Source organism: Juglans microcarpa x Juglans regia, chromosome 6S (genome assembly GCF_004785595.1).
Source record: "Juglans microcarpa x Juglans regia isolate MS1-56 chromosome 6S, Jm3101_v1.0, whole genome shotgun sequence".
Taxonomy (NCBI): Eukaryota; Viridiplantae; Streptophyta; class Magnoliopsida; order Fagales; family Juglandaceae; genus Juglans; species Juglans microcarpa x Juglans regia.
Genome location: NC_054605.1, coordinates 16,004,405 through 16,020,744, shown reverse-complemented (window position 1 = coordinate 16,020,744; position 16,340 = coordinate 16,004,405). Strand labels below are relative to the sequence as shown.

The window sequence follows — 16,340 nt, the reverse complement described above, 5'->3', positions numbered from 1 at the left end:
TAGAGGTGAGAGGGAGTTCTTGGTTTGGCGAGTGCATGTGTATTTCATGGTTAGAAAGAGACGGTTTCGTTTAAAAATAAATTTATAAATTAACATGACTAATATATAATTAATACATTAATTTATGAAATTAATTTTGTAAGATTATTTTATAGATCTAGCACTTTTCAAAACTTAAATGAAAAAAGTAGAGGAGTTGAAGACGATGGTTTGAGTAATGATTTGTACAAATTAAAAAATAAATAATAATAATCCAAAATTGGCATGTTCTAAATTTGCACCTAAGGTCACTCGGATGGCTTTGTATTGAGGTAGAGCAAAACAATGGTGGTATACAACATAGGTTAAAGGAAAGCTAACAATGGCGGCGACAGTACGAGATGCATTTATCAGTTCATCTCGACTTCAACCACGTTGCTTTGTCTCCTAGTTTTCACCTTTTTTTCATGAGCAGCACTATACTTAGCAAAAATATGTCTCGAATGTGTGTTTTGGAAAGTACATTTTTTCGTTTTTCTTCTTTTTTTAATGTATTTTTCTCATCATCATAAATATTTTTTAAAAAATAAAAAAACTTATAATATCATTAAAAAATATTTTTTTAAACACTAAGTAAAAAAATAAAATCATTCTAGACACTTTTTAGATCCGACCCAAAGCATTTCTCTTTTTTCATTTTTCTTTTCTTTTATGTTAGATTAATATCTTGGTCCCAAATCAAAGTTTTAAATAAAAATACTTTAATTATTAGTCACCTAAGAGTTAATTTCGTACGCACATACAACGATACAACTACCTACCGATTGCATAAAGTGCAGCATAAAAAGAAAAATTTTTTTACAAACGATTTCGTTTACCAAATCACTCATTAATATTAAATGGTATGAATTAAAAACGAAAATGAAATTTGTGAGATAGATAACTTTCTTATTTTTAAAAGAAAAATCTTTTATTTTTTTTAATAAAAAAAAAGTTATGTAATTGTTAGTAAGTGGTTTGACGCATCAAACTGCTTATACCTAGTAAGCCTCAGCATACAAATATAGAAAACAAAATAGTCGTGGAAGAGTAATGTCTTGTTTAGATTTAAAAATTATTTCAATTTATCTCATCTTGTTTAATTATTATAAATTTTTCTAATTTTCAAATAAAATATAATAAACAATTTAATTTTTTCAAATCTTAAAATAGATATAATATTATAAAATTATATTCTAACAATATTTTATTCAACTTTCATCTCATATTATCTAAACTCAACTCAACTCAACTCATTATTCAAACCTTTCGAAATTTTTTTACACTCTTTTTTAACTCAACATCTGATCAAATTCACAGTTCATCAATTGATAGAGTTCGGTTTGCCCAAATTTGCATAGGGAGTTAATCGTTTGATTCGATGGTTGATTGAGATATTTACCAAATAACTTTATCACCAGTGTAGGGCTCAAGATTCATCCCTTATTAACATGAAAACACTTAAAATGTTTCATTTGAAATTGCTTGCGAGATGGAACATCGAGCAATAAAAAACAAATTATTGAGACATTTTTATTTTGAGATTACTTCGTTATTTCTATTTACAAACTGATGTGAAAAAACACACTTTTCTAAGTTATAAATTAAATTCTATCATATCAGCAGTATAAAGAGTGTATTATCTAAAATTGAGGAGGAAGTGTTTGTACATGGTAAGTACTACCCCTTTTATCTTCGATTCACACTTGTAGGAAGTGAAGTTGCTAGGTTCTTCACAAGCTTGTAACGTTTCAGTGCAGCATTAAAACCTCAGCACCAATCGTCATCTCCTCTTTTCCCAATAAAACAATGGGTGGCAGAAGCACCTGGTCAGAGGAGTGGCATGACAATTGGAGAAAGGAGGAGTGGCACCAATCGTCATCTCCTCTCTTGAACAAATGTTAAATAAACAATAAATATTATAAGATACAAACATTATATCTCTCTTCTAATTTAAGTTTGGATTTCCAAATAATAACCAAATCTATAAACAATACCTACATAAAACAAATATATGACGAGTAAAATAAATATCACGATTGCAATCTCCCAAGGTTTAGTGTAAACTCGTGATTGACGAGCATTAGTAAGCTCTTTATTTAAGCTCAACCCAAAAGAAGATACAAAATATATAGAGCGGTGCTACTCTACCGCTCAGAGTGTACTGCTCCATTTTACAGTTAGTTCAAAATTTATTTTTTATTTTTCTTTCTTTTTTATTCATATTTTTTTATCATTTTGAAACATTTTTAAAAAAAATATATCAATATACTAATAGTCACTTTAAGTAAAAAAAAATTAAAAAAAATAAAATATATGAGATGTCAAAATAAGGAGACAAATGAAGTGGACAAACTAACATTTTTCAAATATATAATTCGTTATTAAACTGACATCGATTTGGTAATGAATTTATTTATTAAAAAAAAAGATGAAATGACGCCCTTTTGAGAGTTAAGTCAAACCTAAAACCCCCCTCTCGATCTGATTCTGCTCTCAGAACCTCTCTTTCTTCCTTTTTTTTTTTTTTTTTTTTTTTTTTTTTTTATGTTAAAGTAACCAAACGAAAAAATAGCAGATGAGCTAAACGAGACAAGAGCAAAACAGAAAAGCTAGGTATTTATGCCCCTCAAACCGAGAAGGGGGGGGGGGGGGGGGGGGGGGGGGGGGGGGGGGGGGGAAGACAAAAATAAACCGAAGATGCTCAGTATCAAGAGTATTGAGAAAAAAAAAAAAAGGGGGATGCGCAAAGTTTCTGATATAAATCCATTTTTCATAAATAAGTCATAAATAAGTATACTCCAGAAGTTACAAACTAACAAAAATTGCTGCAGAATCACGGGAAAAAATTAAAAAAAAAAAAAAAAAAAAAAAACCTACTTCATGGGCGTCTCTAGTTATAGAAGTTCAATAAAAGGATTATAGAACACCCAAAGACTGCAATTTATCCCAGGAAATTCATAATAACCAAATGAAGCACCAAATTGCACAGAACAAAATCTGCAAAAGCACGCTCCGGCGGTAAGTCCTGCAATTTGGTGTAAAATATGACAACTAGTAAGAATCAATGTGTTTTTTTATAAGCAAGTAAGAATGAATGTTATCAAGATCATTAAAATCTACATAGTTACTCCAATTTTGCATCTCTCAGGGGTTGCTAGAGCGGAAAGGTGCAGGATGGGAGGAGGGTAAAGAGGGATGGGAATTATATATTTTTGAGAAATACTGCAAGTTTGAATTCAGTTGGATTCCAAAATACTGTACCAATAACCGAACCACACTAAATTTAAATTCCTACGACACGTTGCATTCAAATTTCTTCACTCTGCTTTCTTAAGTAACAATCAGAGCACAAAAGGAAACAATTTCAAGAATGAAACAAATTTACCTTGAATTCTTTGTTTTCTCTGTTCACTTGGATGCGAAGGCAAACTGCAGAAAATGAAACCAATCAGCCTCGGACCAAAGGGGTTAAAAAAACCCACAGCAAAGAGAGCAGGAATTCCTGCCACCCTGCGAAGTGGCTTTTTTTAAAACTTCCATGTGTTCACAACCATGCAAAGGTCACGAAAGTCAAATTTCTTAACACCTACTATTTTGCCTTTTAATTGAAACAGCTGTTCTCTCTATTTATTTTAGACCGCATTACTCCATTTGTAATTACTTCAGCCTTTGTTATCTCTATGGTGCCTTTTCCGACCATCTCCTTCCACCCCTAAACTGTCCTACTTAAATACAACCTCAATGCAATTAAGATATATATGTGTGTGTGTGTGTGTGTGTGTGTGTGTGTGTGTGTGTGTGTGTGTGTGTGTGTGTGCATATATGTATTCTGCATGCATGCATGCATGTATGTATCAAGTTTCTTACAGCCCTTCCAGCAATAAAAAATATGATTTCTAAGCCTTAAAGGAAGCATCAAATTAGTTTCTCACCAGCCTTCCAATAATAAGATCATTTTGACGGATGCCAATGTCCAGTGCCTTTATACAGCCTATAACTTACAGGACTAGTTTCCACCATGTCTTCTCTTTTGGCTCTAGACAATATATTTAAGCAGGTTATTAGGGTTGGCATTACCTATTTCATTGAGAACTCCATGCCTGGACTTTCAAGACAGAATTATAAGACTAGTTCTGGAACTATCTAATCAGCACACAATGCAGATTAGATTTCATGAAGTACATATGAGCACAAAAGTGAAGCAAGCGTGAGAAAAATGTACAACAGAAATCTGTCACCAACACTACTTCGCCTTACTAGATATTATTTGAGGCATGGCAGTTCCAACTGAATATAAGTCGTGGTTCAGTAGCAAGTTCCAACTACCAGGATTGCAAATAAGTTTCTTCCCTCTCTTTATATGGTTCACTCCTCACAAGAAAAATGTAAACTAAATATTCAGCTTACCAGCGAGGACTGCCGTCCCTATGCAAGAAAGTAGGCCGGAAAGAAATGAGTTGAATGGGAATGATCCAACTATAGCGATGTAAGCTATCTGGTTATCAGCATTAGATTTAAAAATGTCAGGACCGGTCCACATAAAATCTAGAAGCAGTTAAAATCTTATCTCTGATAGGCTTTGGCTATGAAAATAAAAGGCTGGAACAAGAAATGATATACCACAGCCATAATATATAGAGGTTATGAACAAAGAGATTGCAGATCAATAATAGAGCAACGAGGAAATCTAAACGAGCATGATCAGCCACAAAGATATGAAATTTGACTTAGTGTATCTAGCAATTCAAAATAATTTAACTCAGTGCATCTAAAATTGGAGAACTAAGATTTGATTCAATTGAATACTGATCCTTCCTAAAAACGATCTGTAGCCTTGCATCAAAGAAGGCTTTGGAAGTTGGATTATCCAAGCAATAGAAAGGTAATCGTGAGCTAGCAAAACAAAAGCCCTCATACAACCACTAATTCATTGGCCTGGGAGATCTATAAAACAATTCCATACGCACAAATACAAACACAATGAAAACATACACATATGAATACATTGAACCGTAGAGTACCTGGATGAGAGCAGTGAAGACAGCGAAACCGACATAGAGATCGATGATCTGCAGAAGAATACGATTCGGATTAAAATCTTTAACTTTTACAGCCTCTATGAAGAGAATTTGAGAAAGAAAGAGAGAGGGGGGAGGGGGACCTTGAGATTAGTGGGGGTAGCTGCATAAGCAGAACGGAAAGAGTGGAAAAGGGCTTGGGCGTCCTTGCTCGTCGATCTCGCCATCGCAAGAAAAACCTTGCACCTCGATTCACTGCTTACCAATACAAGATTCAGAGCAAGGTGGAAAGGAAAACCCTCCAGTTTATCATGTTCCGTGGCGGACCTCACGGGCCTTTCCGGCCCGGCCCGGAAGGAACGCCATGGGCCTACACTAGAAGTGCTATTCATACTGGCTGGGTTTAGTTATACTAAATCAAAGAAATTGGTCTAAATGATATATTGTTCAAGATTTTTTCTACTTAGCAGTTTTACACTACATATTAATTGAGAAAAAATAAATAAAAATATGAAAGATATGTTAAGTATAATTTTTCATTGTTTAAAATTATTACTTTTATCTTATTATAAACTATATATTGTTGAAAATTATTTATACAAGTCTTCAATTTTAATTACATGACATCTTATGTTATTAAATATAAAATATATTGATATTCCGAAACTATCTAATTAGTGTTAAGTTTTTATTTTAATTTCCATACGTTCAATTTGCAGTCACATTAATAATATATTGTCACTTGTTTCTCTAAGAAAACAAAAAAGGAATAAAATTAAAATTAAAAAATTTATAAACAAAAACCCCTCCAAAAAAACTACACAGATGATTTGTGGATGCATGGAAGATCACCTCCCTCCTAAAATTTTCCTTTGTGCCATATTTGCTCTCTCTCTCTCTCTCTCTCTCTCTCTCTAGGATGCACTTTACACTTCGAAACTAGTATAGTAAAGTTGAGGCATTACACACTCTAACAATCCTTTTTTTCCCTCAACTAGCGTTATGTCTAATTATAATTATTAAGATGATGAAAAATAGGTTATACGACTCAATCTTTAACAAAAGTTAAACGTTTTATTGATTGATGGTATAATGTCTAAATTTTAATAATTTAAGTTCCTTATAAGGTAAACATATTTTAAGGTGTCAATTGTATTAGGGCTATGCAATGGGGCATAGCCCTTGCCACTTCGCCGTCCATAACCTTAACCCCGCCCGCAAAGGAAACAAGGGCGAGATGGGCCCAGCCCTACTCCTGGCTGGGCCTAAATCCAACCCAAAACGTGTGTGTATATATATATATATATATATAAGAAATTTCATTAAATAACATTGTTTTGGTAACAAAATCTATTTTTTATTAAACGGACATCAAAATAGCATCATTTTGGATAAAGTTTAAGTTGAGGATTCCCTTCCCCTGTAGTCAGCTCTCTCTCTCTCTGCACCATGCACAACTACCCTCTCTCCCTCTTGTAATCGTCGCAGCCCGCATCCGCATCTTCTCTCCCCCCTCTATTTTTTCTCTAGCAGCGCAGCGAGAATCCGAATACGTTTAGGTTTTTTTCTTTTTCTTTCCTCTTATCTAAGTCTCTGGAAATGTATTGCTAGTTTTGATTTTCAATGTGTATTGTTGTGGATTTGAGATGGTTTTGTAATTTTGTTCATTGTTGAGATGATTTTCATTTTTCACCATATGTTTGAATTTTTTGTTTGTGTTTTTTAGTCTGGGATAGTCGTGGATGGTAGTGGATGAGGGGCAGATGGATAAGGGGTCTGCTCTTGAGATGCGCGGACGGATTGCAAGAGTGCAAACTAGTATTTTGGATTTCGTACCGTACAGGCCGTCCAGCCGGTACAAGTACTATACCTGTTTCATACCGGTCTCAATTTTGGCCTGTACCAGCCTATATTTCGGCCTGTGTTTTTTTTGTTCATTTTTTCAAACTACAAGCTTATTTTTTAATACCTAATTTAGATTAGACTATTTATAATTTATATATATGTATTTATATATAATTTATTTATATATAGACTATTATTTTGGAATATAATTTTTATATATTTATATATATATAATTTATTTATATATTGACTATTCCGAAACAATACATGTATCAAAATATTTCGTTCTAGTGCTTTGACTGATACGACGTCCGGTACAGAATTCAAAATATTGGTGCAAACACCACCCCCACCCATGCAAGAACGGGGTATGGGAAGGGGTTGACCACGCCGGTAGCACCCTTAAATTGTATCTTCTTCAATAAATTAATGTATGTGGTGAACATTCTTAAGGGGCTTTACATTTTTAATACTCTAGAAAAAAGAAAAAAAAATAGAAAATATAAGGTGTATATATATATATATATATATATATTAGCGGTATAAGTTACAATTCATTTGATAATTTTGCACCTTTCGTTTGTTAAAAACAGTAAATACAAATAGCAATGGAATCCAACACAAAAATATGTATATATATAATTTATTTTTTAATAATTTTAATTTATTTTTATCACTTCCATCCAAATACAAAAAGATAGTTTTCTAAAAAATAAATAAATTACCTTTCCTGGCTTCTCATAACCCAAAAATACGTGGGAAATAATATCTTTACGAGATGTTATGATTATGACGATTAAAAATTTAATCAAATTAATATCTAATAGTCTTAGTATTTTTTGATCAATGATTACGTCGTTAACAATTTGTATCATAATAGAAACAAAGTCACAAATTAAAGTCACGGAGAGGGCGACTTATAGATTGGATTAAAATATATTGGTATTATGTATATGTATAGTGTTAAGTCATTGAATATTGATAGAGAGTGAAGTCATCAAAAGAGAAAGGACTACCATTAGATTAATGTCAATAGAGTGGGCCGTTGTGAATGTCGGTTTCGCAAGCGTTGTAAGATGTTATGATTTTAATGGTTAAAAACTTAACCAAATTAGTATCCGATAATTCTAGAGATTTTGGATTCATGGTTGAGTCTTTAATACGAAACTACCGATTTTATTTTTATTTTTTTAAGATTTGTGTTTATATATATGTATATATATATATATTTTAATTTTATAATATTTATAATTAAATACATAAAAAATGTTTTGTAAAAATAAGATAAAAAAAGAAAAAGAAAAAGAAAAAAGAAACAAGTACCGAATACGTCACCGACTATCGCTCTAGCACCACCTAAAATATTTTGCTAATTAGTTTTAAAAAGAGAAATGTTTAGGAAATTCGGTCATATTTCGGGCCGGGAGGTACTCGAAAGTCGAAAGAGAGATTTCTGTGTGAAGACTGAAGAGTGTTTGTGAATCCAATCATAGGACACCACTAGCTCTACGCACCTCAACGGATAACTGCGCAGATTCTAGTCTCCAAGATGGCATCTGTTCTCTTCTTCAATGCCGTTCCTTCCCTCCCTTCCTCTCGCACCACAGCTGCTTTCCGTACCCGCCCCTCCTCGCATTTTCAGAACCGGCATGCTCTCTCTCTCTCTCGCTCTCTCTCTCTCTCTTTCACACACACACGCAAACACACGCACACACACGCACTTCAAAACCTTATAATTCGTGGTTGACATGTTAATTTTTTCTACTAATTTGGAATTGCTTTTGAGCTTGTGATATTGATGAAAAATGTTGTTTTTCTTTTGTTTTCTTGGGTGAACTACTAATCATCAGGTTAGAGACCTAATTTCCATGAATGAATGAAATTTCCGTACAATAAATCCTAAAGTTCAGCTTATTATATCCAAACCATCTTTGAATTGTTCCTTTTTTGTTTTATGTTTTTGTCCCTCTCATGTAGAAGTAGTCTGTATTGTGATTTGAAGCTGAAGATGTTGTCATTAACTATCTTTAAATATTTTTCCTCTGCTGAATGGTATATTGCTTAGGTTTGGTGTCAGATGCAGCTACGCAGAAGTAACTTCTACAATAGACGTTGTAGCTGATGTTAAGACTGAAAGGGTATGCTGAGCTTGTTCCATGCAAAATGTGTGTTTTAGCTACTTATTAGGAGATTTCTCATCAAGATGCTTTCCTTAGTAGATTGTAGTCTTAGGAGGAAACGGTTTTGTCGGTTCTGCTATATGCAAGGCTGCGGTGTCAAAGGGCATAGAGGTCATAAGCCTAAGCAGGTAAATGGGAAACACATTTTAATCCAATTTTTTGTTCTCATCACGCAGAATTGTAAGCCACTCTTGGTAAAGAAATTTATTGGCATTGGTCGATCTTCTCTTTACTTTATTTACTTCCCTTTTTGTTTTTTGCAAATTTTTTCAATCTCACAGGTCAGGCCGTCCTACTTATCCAAGTTCTTGGGTTGAACAGGTAAATTGGGTAGCAGGTACAGAACATTTTTATACCCCCAGAATGGTTTTCATGATGTAACTTAATCCAATTTGTGAGACATCATTCAAGTGTTTGTTTCATAGTTAGTTCAATACTTAGTTAGGCATTTGCCTATGTGTAGTCCCGGTGTAACTGAAGTTTACTGGTAAAAAAAAAAAAGTGTAGTCCTGGTGTACTTCGGTAGTGCCCCTTGTGATGTTACTTATAAACAAGAATTTAGTTCAATACCTGCATAAGGGTTTCAGAACTAGCGGAATGAAATAATGTCAGTCTCATACAGAGCTTAAGAGAACAAACCCAGTGTTTGCCTCAGAAAAAAAATGTACCATTATGTAATTCCAGAATTTGTCTCATACTGGTAACTTAATTGTTCTTTCAATAAATAAGAGAAGATAATTCAATCAGCAATCCTTATGTCTGTGTAATGAAACACAACCCTTGTAGTCCATAATGCAACTCATTACAGGACTACAATCACTTGTGTTCCTCCCACTTAGCTTTACTCAAGCTTTTCCTTCGAAATTATAGGCTTAATTTTCCATGATTGCAGATTTTGTTTGTTTGTTGAAATGAAATCCATGCTGTGCAGGAGATGTTTTCTATGTGAATTGGGATGAAGTGCTGGTTGGGGCAACTGCAGTGATTTCAACCCTAGGAGGTTTTGGTAGTGAGGAACAGATGAAAAGGATTAATGGAGAGGCTAATGTTGTGGCTGTGAATGCTGCAAAGGATTATGGTAAGAAAATGTCCATTGCGTGAATTATCACAAGACAAACGCACTAACAATTTATAAGTTGGAGTTGGAATAATGATGTAACATTTACTTATTTTCTGATATCTTGATTTCTAGGCAATCAGGAGCATAATAGATTACAGAAGTTGTGGAAATATGATACCGCTGTTGTTTAATGGGGAAAAAAAAAATCTTTTATCATTCTAATGTTTCTGATATTTCTCAATGTTGTATGAAGGGCAACTTGATATTTAATAGTATCATGCTTGGAGGGATATCAACTCACGCTTTCTCCACTTTCCCTGGCAGGGGTTCCCAAGTTTGTATTGATCTCAGTGCATGATTACAATTTACCATCATTTTTACTTTCATCTGGATACTTCACGGGAAAGAGGAAAGCGGAGTCAGAGGTTCTTTCCAAATACCCCAACTCTGGTAATTTATAACATGTCTTTCTCTCTGTCCCAAAGTAGAAACTTGCAAGGAAAATATTTCCAACCGATTGATGCATGCAATAATCTTTGAACCATCCAATTAGGATGATGATCATCTCTCAAATTAATTAAATAAACATGTCCAGGGAGAAGGTTGAGTTCGGTAGATGTTGCTAATCAACAGACTTGCTTATTGATCTATCTAGTTTGATAGTAGTCAACTAATGGAAAATAGTCCGTAAAATTTTCGCCATAATCTTGATTGAGCTACACGGGGCTGTTTTGAAAAAAAAAAAAACTCTAAACAAGATTAAAAAAAAAAAAAAAACTTCTCATACGTTAAGAAACCTGTTTTCTTCTTTAATTTTATAGTGGAATTTTTAACTCCAGGTGTTGTATTGAGACCGGGCTTCATTTATGGGAAAAGGAGGGTGGATGGTTTCGAGATTCCTCTGGATTTGGTAGGGGAACCGCTGGAGAGAATTCTGCGTGCTACTGAAAACTTCACCAAACCTCTGAGTTCTCTTCCAGCATCTGATTTACTCTTGGCTCCACCTGTTAGTGTTGATGATGTTGCTCTTGCAGCCATCAATGCAATCTCAGACGACGACTTCTTCGGCATTTTTACAATCGAACAAATCAAAGAAGCCGCAGAAAAAGTGAGGGTGTGATTTAGCTTTTCCATATGGAATGAAATATAGTTAACAAAGCATGCAGGTTAATGTGTATAGCATATTCACATTGCACCTGGTTCTGCTAAGGTGCTACCTACCCCTTTGCATGCATGGGGATGAAATATATCTCGAAACATTGTAAAGTCTCGCAAATTTTACATACAAACTGTCTTTTGAGGCAACGACTTTATATTTTAGTTTTATCGATAACTCATTTTAGATCTTGTAGGTCTAGTAACTTGCATAGTGTCACAAACGTTTTCTGTTTTCAGCACAAATCTTCGTCTGGGAGCGTTATTGATTCCCCCCCCCCCCCCCCGCGTTGATCTTTGTGTTGGGGCTCTGTGTGGAGCTTGGTTATGATTGTGGCAACCCAGTTTGATGATCTGATTTAACAAAGATCCATTCTAGTTTGATGAATTTTCAATGATTTTTTACCCATTTTGGCTCTTAATCCAACCTAATCTGCTGTTTAGAGTTTATTGTGTATAATATATATATTATATTATTTTCTGTTCAACTGTTGAAGTGCATCTTTAATTATCATCTAAATAAAATTCTCTACAACTTAGATATAGGCAATTGGAACAGCATACGTGCTCGTTTGAATACAGATTTTATCTCATTTTATCATTATAATTTTTTAAATTTTTATACAAAATATAATAAACAATTCAACTTTTTCAAATCTTAAAATAATAATAATAATATTAAAAAATAATACTTTAATAATATTTTATTCAACTCATTTAAAATTATCTCATCTCAATATTATCTAAATCTTGCTTGCTCTTTTTCTCTTTACAAAAATGATGTTCACTGTTGCTCTTTTTCGCACTGTGCAGAACATGTCCAGCATTCGTGTTTTTCTTTTGCTGGGTACAAGAGTGGTTTAAAAATCAAATTGAAAACAACTTGTGTTGTCTGACAGGATGATCTTCTTTTTAAAAGCTCAGTTGGCATATCCCGTAAAACACAGCATTTTCTTAGCATTTTTTTTTTTAATTTCTTCCTGTGTAACTTGGTCTTTTTAGAAACTTGAAAAGTATTTAAGTGAGAGAATAAGGGGTCTACGTCTGCACAAAGATACCGTGCTGCATAAGCTCAAGCGATCAGATGATGCATTTCAGTCCCTGAAAAAGCTTGATATAGCGCTTTTAGTCAAACAGATCCTTGAATAAACATAAATACTATCCGTTGGATATACAATTGACAAAATTTTAGTGCCTCTGAGGTCTGCTTGCCTCTGCTTGACGTTGTTGGAGAAAGCCTGGCTATGGCTAGCCATGTTTCTTTGCAATAGACTGCTCAGTAAGATACCTATCAGAATGCCGGTTTGAGGTATTTAAATTAGTTGTAATTGAACCTGGTTTTCATCAAACTAAAGAAGGAAAGCTTAACTAGATACTTACTTGCCAGTGTAGAAGCCTGCAGAATACCACGCGTTTAAAACATCAGTAAGATCTGTTTTGGAGATGGGACTTTGAGATGTTTCCCCTTCAGTTTTTGCTCTCTCTTGCTCTGCATTCCATGAGAGAGTTACCGATAAGATAAGACAATATATCACAAATGGGTATAGTCAGAAAGCATTTGGCAGTCAAACAATAATAAAAAAAAAAAAATGTACAAGCAAGCAAAGCATGACATATGGAAGGAAGGGTGGCAATCAGGATTCACTTCTTATGATGGACCCACAAATGGAAGAGAGAAGCATGAAATAGTGAACTAAGATATTGGGAACATTTGAAGCATATGCTTTATATCACAAAGAGTGAAGCATGCCATGCTGATAAAGCCTGTTGATTTGTTTAAAGGATAGCAGCAGTACGCAATACTATCTAATATGAACATCAAGAACCCTTTCAATTACACAGATGAACAAATTGAAGAAACAAGGTAAAGTAGATTTAATTCCGACAATTGATACAAATCAAATCAGAAAAAACAGAAAAATGAGTAACATTACCCCGAAGAAACAACAACGAGAAATTAAAAACCCAATAACTTCCAATGAGTTCCAATGTGTTCAGATGCGGTAACAAGATGACCAAATTCATATAATTATAAACAGAAGCCATCTCAACAGGTTTAGTTTCTGGGCAAAATAAATTAGCAGTCACATTTCAAATGGCAGCATTTTAACCCTGCATTTCCGCTATTTTCATTGTAGCACCATTGATAAACCATTACATCATTAAGATTTTCATGCAAATATTTTCCTCTCAGAAAACCATGCTTACCTTCATTTATATTAGAATCACCAGAAACTTTTGTCATCATGGAAGATATTGCCTTTTCTGCAGCTCCCATTGCTGTTTTGACAATGTTACCATCTTCGAGAAGGCCAGAACTTCCAGCAACCGTCACCACAGAATTATCAGAACAAATCTTGCCAACATAAGTCCCACCCAAAGAACAGCCAGGACATGAAGTACATGGAACTTTGCAACATTGAGAAACATATGGGCAGCATGAGCAAAATGCATTTGAATGAGACACTTGGCTTGCAGGAACTGCACATTCTTGATGCATAGAAGAACTACCCCACTGTACAGCAGGAACAGAACCTTCTACAGAATATTGGTTATTCCAACCACCAAATTGATAAAGCTGCTCCAAAATGTTTTGCCTCTTCTCCTCAAGCTCATAATATTGGTTGAGTACCTCATTATAATCTTCCACATTATGAAAAGATGAATAGCCTTTACCAGCACTTTCCACATCTTGCTTTTGTAGACTATTCAATGAATCTAAACAGGGCTCAGGTGCATGAGAATCTACACAATGATTTTCTTTAACTAGTAAAAGATTAGTCTCTCCCAAGTCTGTTGCAGTATTTGATGAAGCATTGTTGTTCTCATCTGCATCCCTAATTTTTAATAAACAAGATGGTAATGAAAAAACATTTAAAAAAATACAACAAGTTAATGAAGAAGAACAATGATATTGACAAAACCAATAGATTGTTTAGTAATGATCTGGTTTTGGGCTTATGTGTGCAATGCATGCCAACTATTGTTGGTTAGTTTTGGCCTTGCAGTGCAACTTAACTTTTCATCTTGCATTAGAATAGAATAAAAAAAAAGGACTTACCAAAGAAAATAAAACAATAGAATAAAATGGGTTGTTATGCATGATATATATACAAAAGCATAGAGACAAAGAACTGTAGTGTACATTCACCTTTTTCAAAAGATGCTAAGCTCTATGTTAAACCTTTTGTGTTGCTTTTATTTGCTTTGTGTACAATCCCTCCTACTGCTAAAAATTTTCTAATCTAAATCCATATGGCACCATGTACCACATTGGCTATAACAAATTCTCGTGAGTTGGTCCTGGTTGGCAAGCCAGGGCTTGGCATGATCCATGCACCCGCTGCAAGGCATTCTTATACGATAAGCTCAAATCGGCGAGTGCCATCTCAATAAGCCACCCAACATTGAAATGGACTTCAGTCCCTCTCGCTCAGTTGGTGTCATCAGTGACATAACTGTAGATGAAGCAATACCCTCGCTCATGTGTCCTTGTAAGAATCGTCAATGGATCAGACATTTGGCACCAAATCCTTTTTTTTATATAAATAAAATAAAAACCCTTGGCACCAAATCTTCGATGAACAAGATTTTTTAATCCGACCTAAAGAACAAGAAATTGGCCATTTAGGATCAAACCCTTTGTCCCATTTGGTTGAATTAATAGGAACAAGAGATCCCAAACAGGGGGCGGTTTGTCCATGCAGCAAGGACTTATAGTCTTGTATAAGGGTTGAGCCATAGATTCAACTGGAAATGGGGTGGCAGTTTGGAGATTTTCCTTTGGGAAAGGGGAAGTGGGTATCCATCTGTTTTGGGGTGTGGATATGATGGGTCTTTGAGTGTGGTACACGTTAAGTGCGTACTGCAGAGGACGTGTGAATTTGAGTTGTGGCATCATGCTGCCGATATTTATAAACATTTCCAATGATTTTGTAGACAACAGGGAGAATATATAGATGAGTCTACCACATTTATAAACTAACCTTCCAGCCTCAAGACTTTCATTGACATTAGCAGAGGCATTTTCCCCGGTGCTGCTAACATCCATTTCTCTCTCAATTGAAGCATCAAGGCCTTTCTTGCTATGCATTTTCTGGAAAAGGAAGTATTTGGAAAGATTATAACATTACTGCAATCAAATTTATGGTGCAATTCAATAGAATGAGAGTTTTTGAAACACAAGTATGGTCAAATATCAGTTAACATTTTACATAAAAACCAAAAAAATGGTTAAGTTCTCCAAGCAAACATCAATTTCCACACTTCTTTGGTATGTTTGTCAGTCATCACACAGTATCTACTTTTTCGTTCTTCTGTGTGTTACATATTAGAACCACAGTAATCTGCTCCATCCAAATTTCACCAGCACATTTTATGTAACAGCGTTGTTGTTTCAACGCCTATAACTTCCGAGCGAAACCCATGCATGCCACCAGAATAAAAAATTGTAAAAGTTAGTTTTTCATCATGACCAGCCTCTCCATGTCACCAAGGTATCAATTTTCCTGTAAATTCCTCATACCTTTCTTCTTTTGGAGAAGTAAACGAGCATAGCCAATTCAAGTAGTCCCATAGCCAAGTATGGGTTATATATATATATATATCTTATGATTGCAAGGAACATCAAATATTTCGAAAGCAACGAACTTAGCTCTGAATTATGAAAAAGGTACCATGCTTGAGCAACGCAAATATATTTGTTTGTGTGAGTGCACGCTCATGTGTAGAGAGAGAGAGAGAGAGAGTACCTTGTACTTGGATATGGCGTCGTCGAAGGCGCGCGTGAGAGCGGAATCATCCCACAAGTCACCTTCCTTCCCCATGTTTGTTAATCGTTCTTCTCCGGGTGACTTGCAGAGGCGGGCTCTCTCTCCAGCCGAAACCCTTCCCCTCTTCCCTTACATCCCTGAAACAGGGCCCAGGCCCAGCAAAAGAAACAACACGAAATTGCATTTTAGTCCCGTGGTTTGTGCAAATTCCCTTCAGAACCTTTTTAAAGGACAAATAATATTTCTCTCTCGTAGCCATTAAAGTTTTAAGTTGAGACTTGAGAAGTAA

General features: G+C 34.7%; 3 protein-coding genes across 3 annotated transcripts; 1 reads left to right on the top strand and 2 right to left on the bottom strand.

Annotated features, from left to right (window-relative positions):
* Window positions 1–2,774: 2,774 nt before the first annotated feature.
* Window positions 2,775–5,341, bottom strand: LOC121237137 (dolichyl-diphosphooligosaccharide--protein glycosyltransferase subunit DAD1). Its single transcript, XM_041133734.1, has 5 exons — window positions 5,183–5,341; window positions 5,043–5,090; window positions 4,429–4,516; window positions 3,407–3,450; window positions 2,775–3,046 (listed from the first exon to the last, which is right to left on the bottom strand). The coding sequence occupies exons 1-5, from the start codon at window positions 5,264–5,266 to the stop codon at window positions 2,963–2,965; spliced, it is 348 nt and encodes a 115-aa protein (XP_040989668.1). The 5' UTR covers window positions 5,267–5,341; the 3' UTR covers window positions 2,775–2,962.
* Window positions 5,342–8,280: 2,939 nt separating this feature from the next.
* LOC121237135 (uncharacterized protein At1g32220, chloroplastic) lies at window positions 8,281–11,469 on the top strand. The gene is made up of 7 exons (XM_041133733.1): window positions 8,281–8,531; window positions 8,950–9,022; window positions 9,104–9,192; window positions 9,346–9,401; window positions 9,996–10,142; window positions 10,449–10,574; window positions 10,964–11,469. Exons 1-7 carry the CDS (start codon window positions 8,434–8,436, stop codon window positions 11,242–11,244), a joined length of 870 nt encoding a protein of 289 aa, XP_040989667.1. The 5' UTR covers window positions 8,281–8,433; the 3' UTR covers window positions 11,245–11,469.
* Window positions 11,470–12,346: 877 nt separating this feature from the next.
* On the bottom strand, window positions 12,347–16,190 carry LOC121237134. Its single transcript, XM_041133732.1, has 5 exons — window positions 16,031–16,190; window positions 15,266–15,375; window positions 13,488–14,116; window positions 12,660–12,768; window positions 12,347–12,567 (listed from the first exon to the last, which is right to left on the bottom strand). The coding sequence occupies exons 1-5, from the start codon at window positions 16,103–16,105 to the stop codon at window positions 12,528–12,530; spliced, it is 963 nt and encodes a 320-aa protein (XP_040989666.1). The 5' UTR covers window positions 16,106–16,190; the 3' UTR covers window positions 12,347–12,527.
* Between the last annotated feature and the right edge of the window lie 150 nt (window positions 16,191–16,340).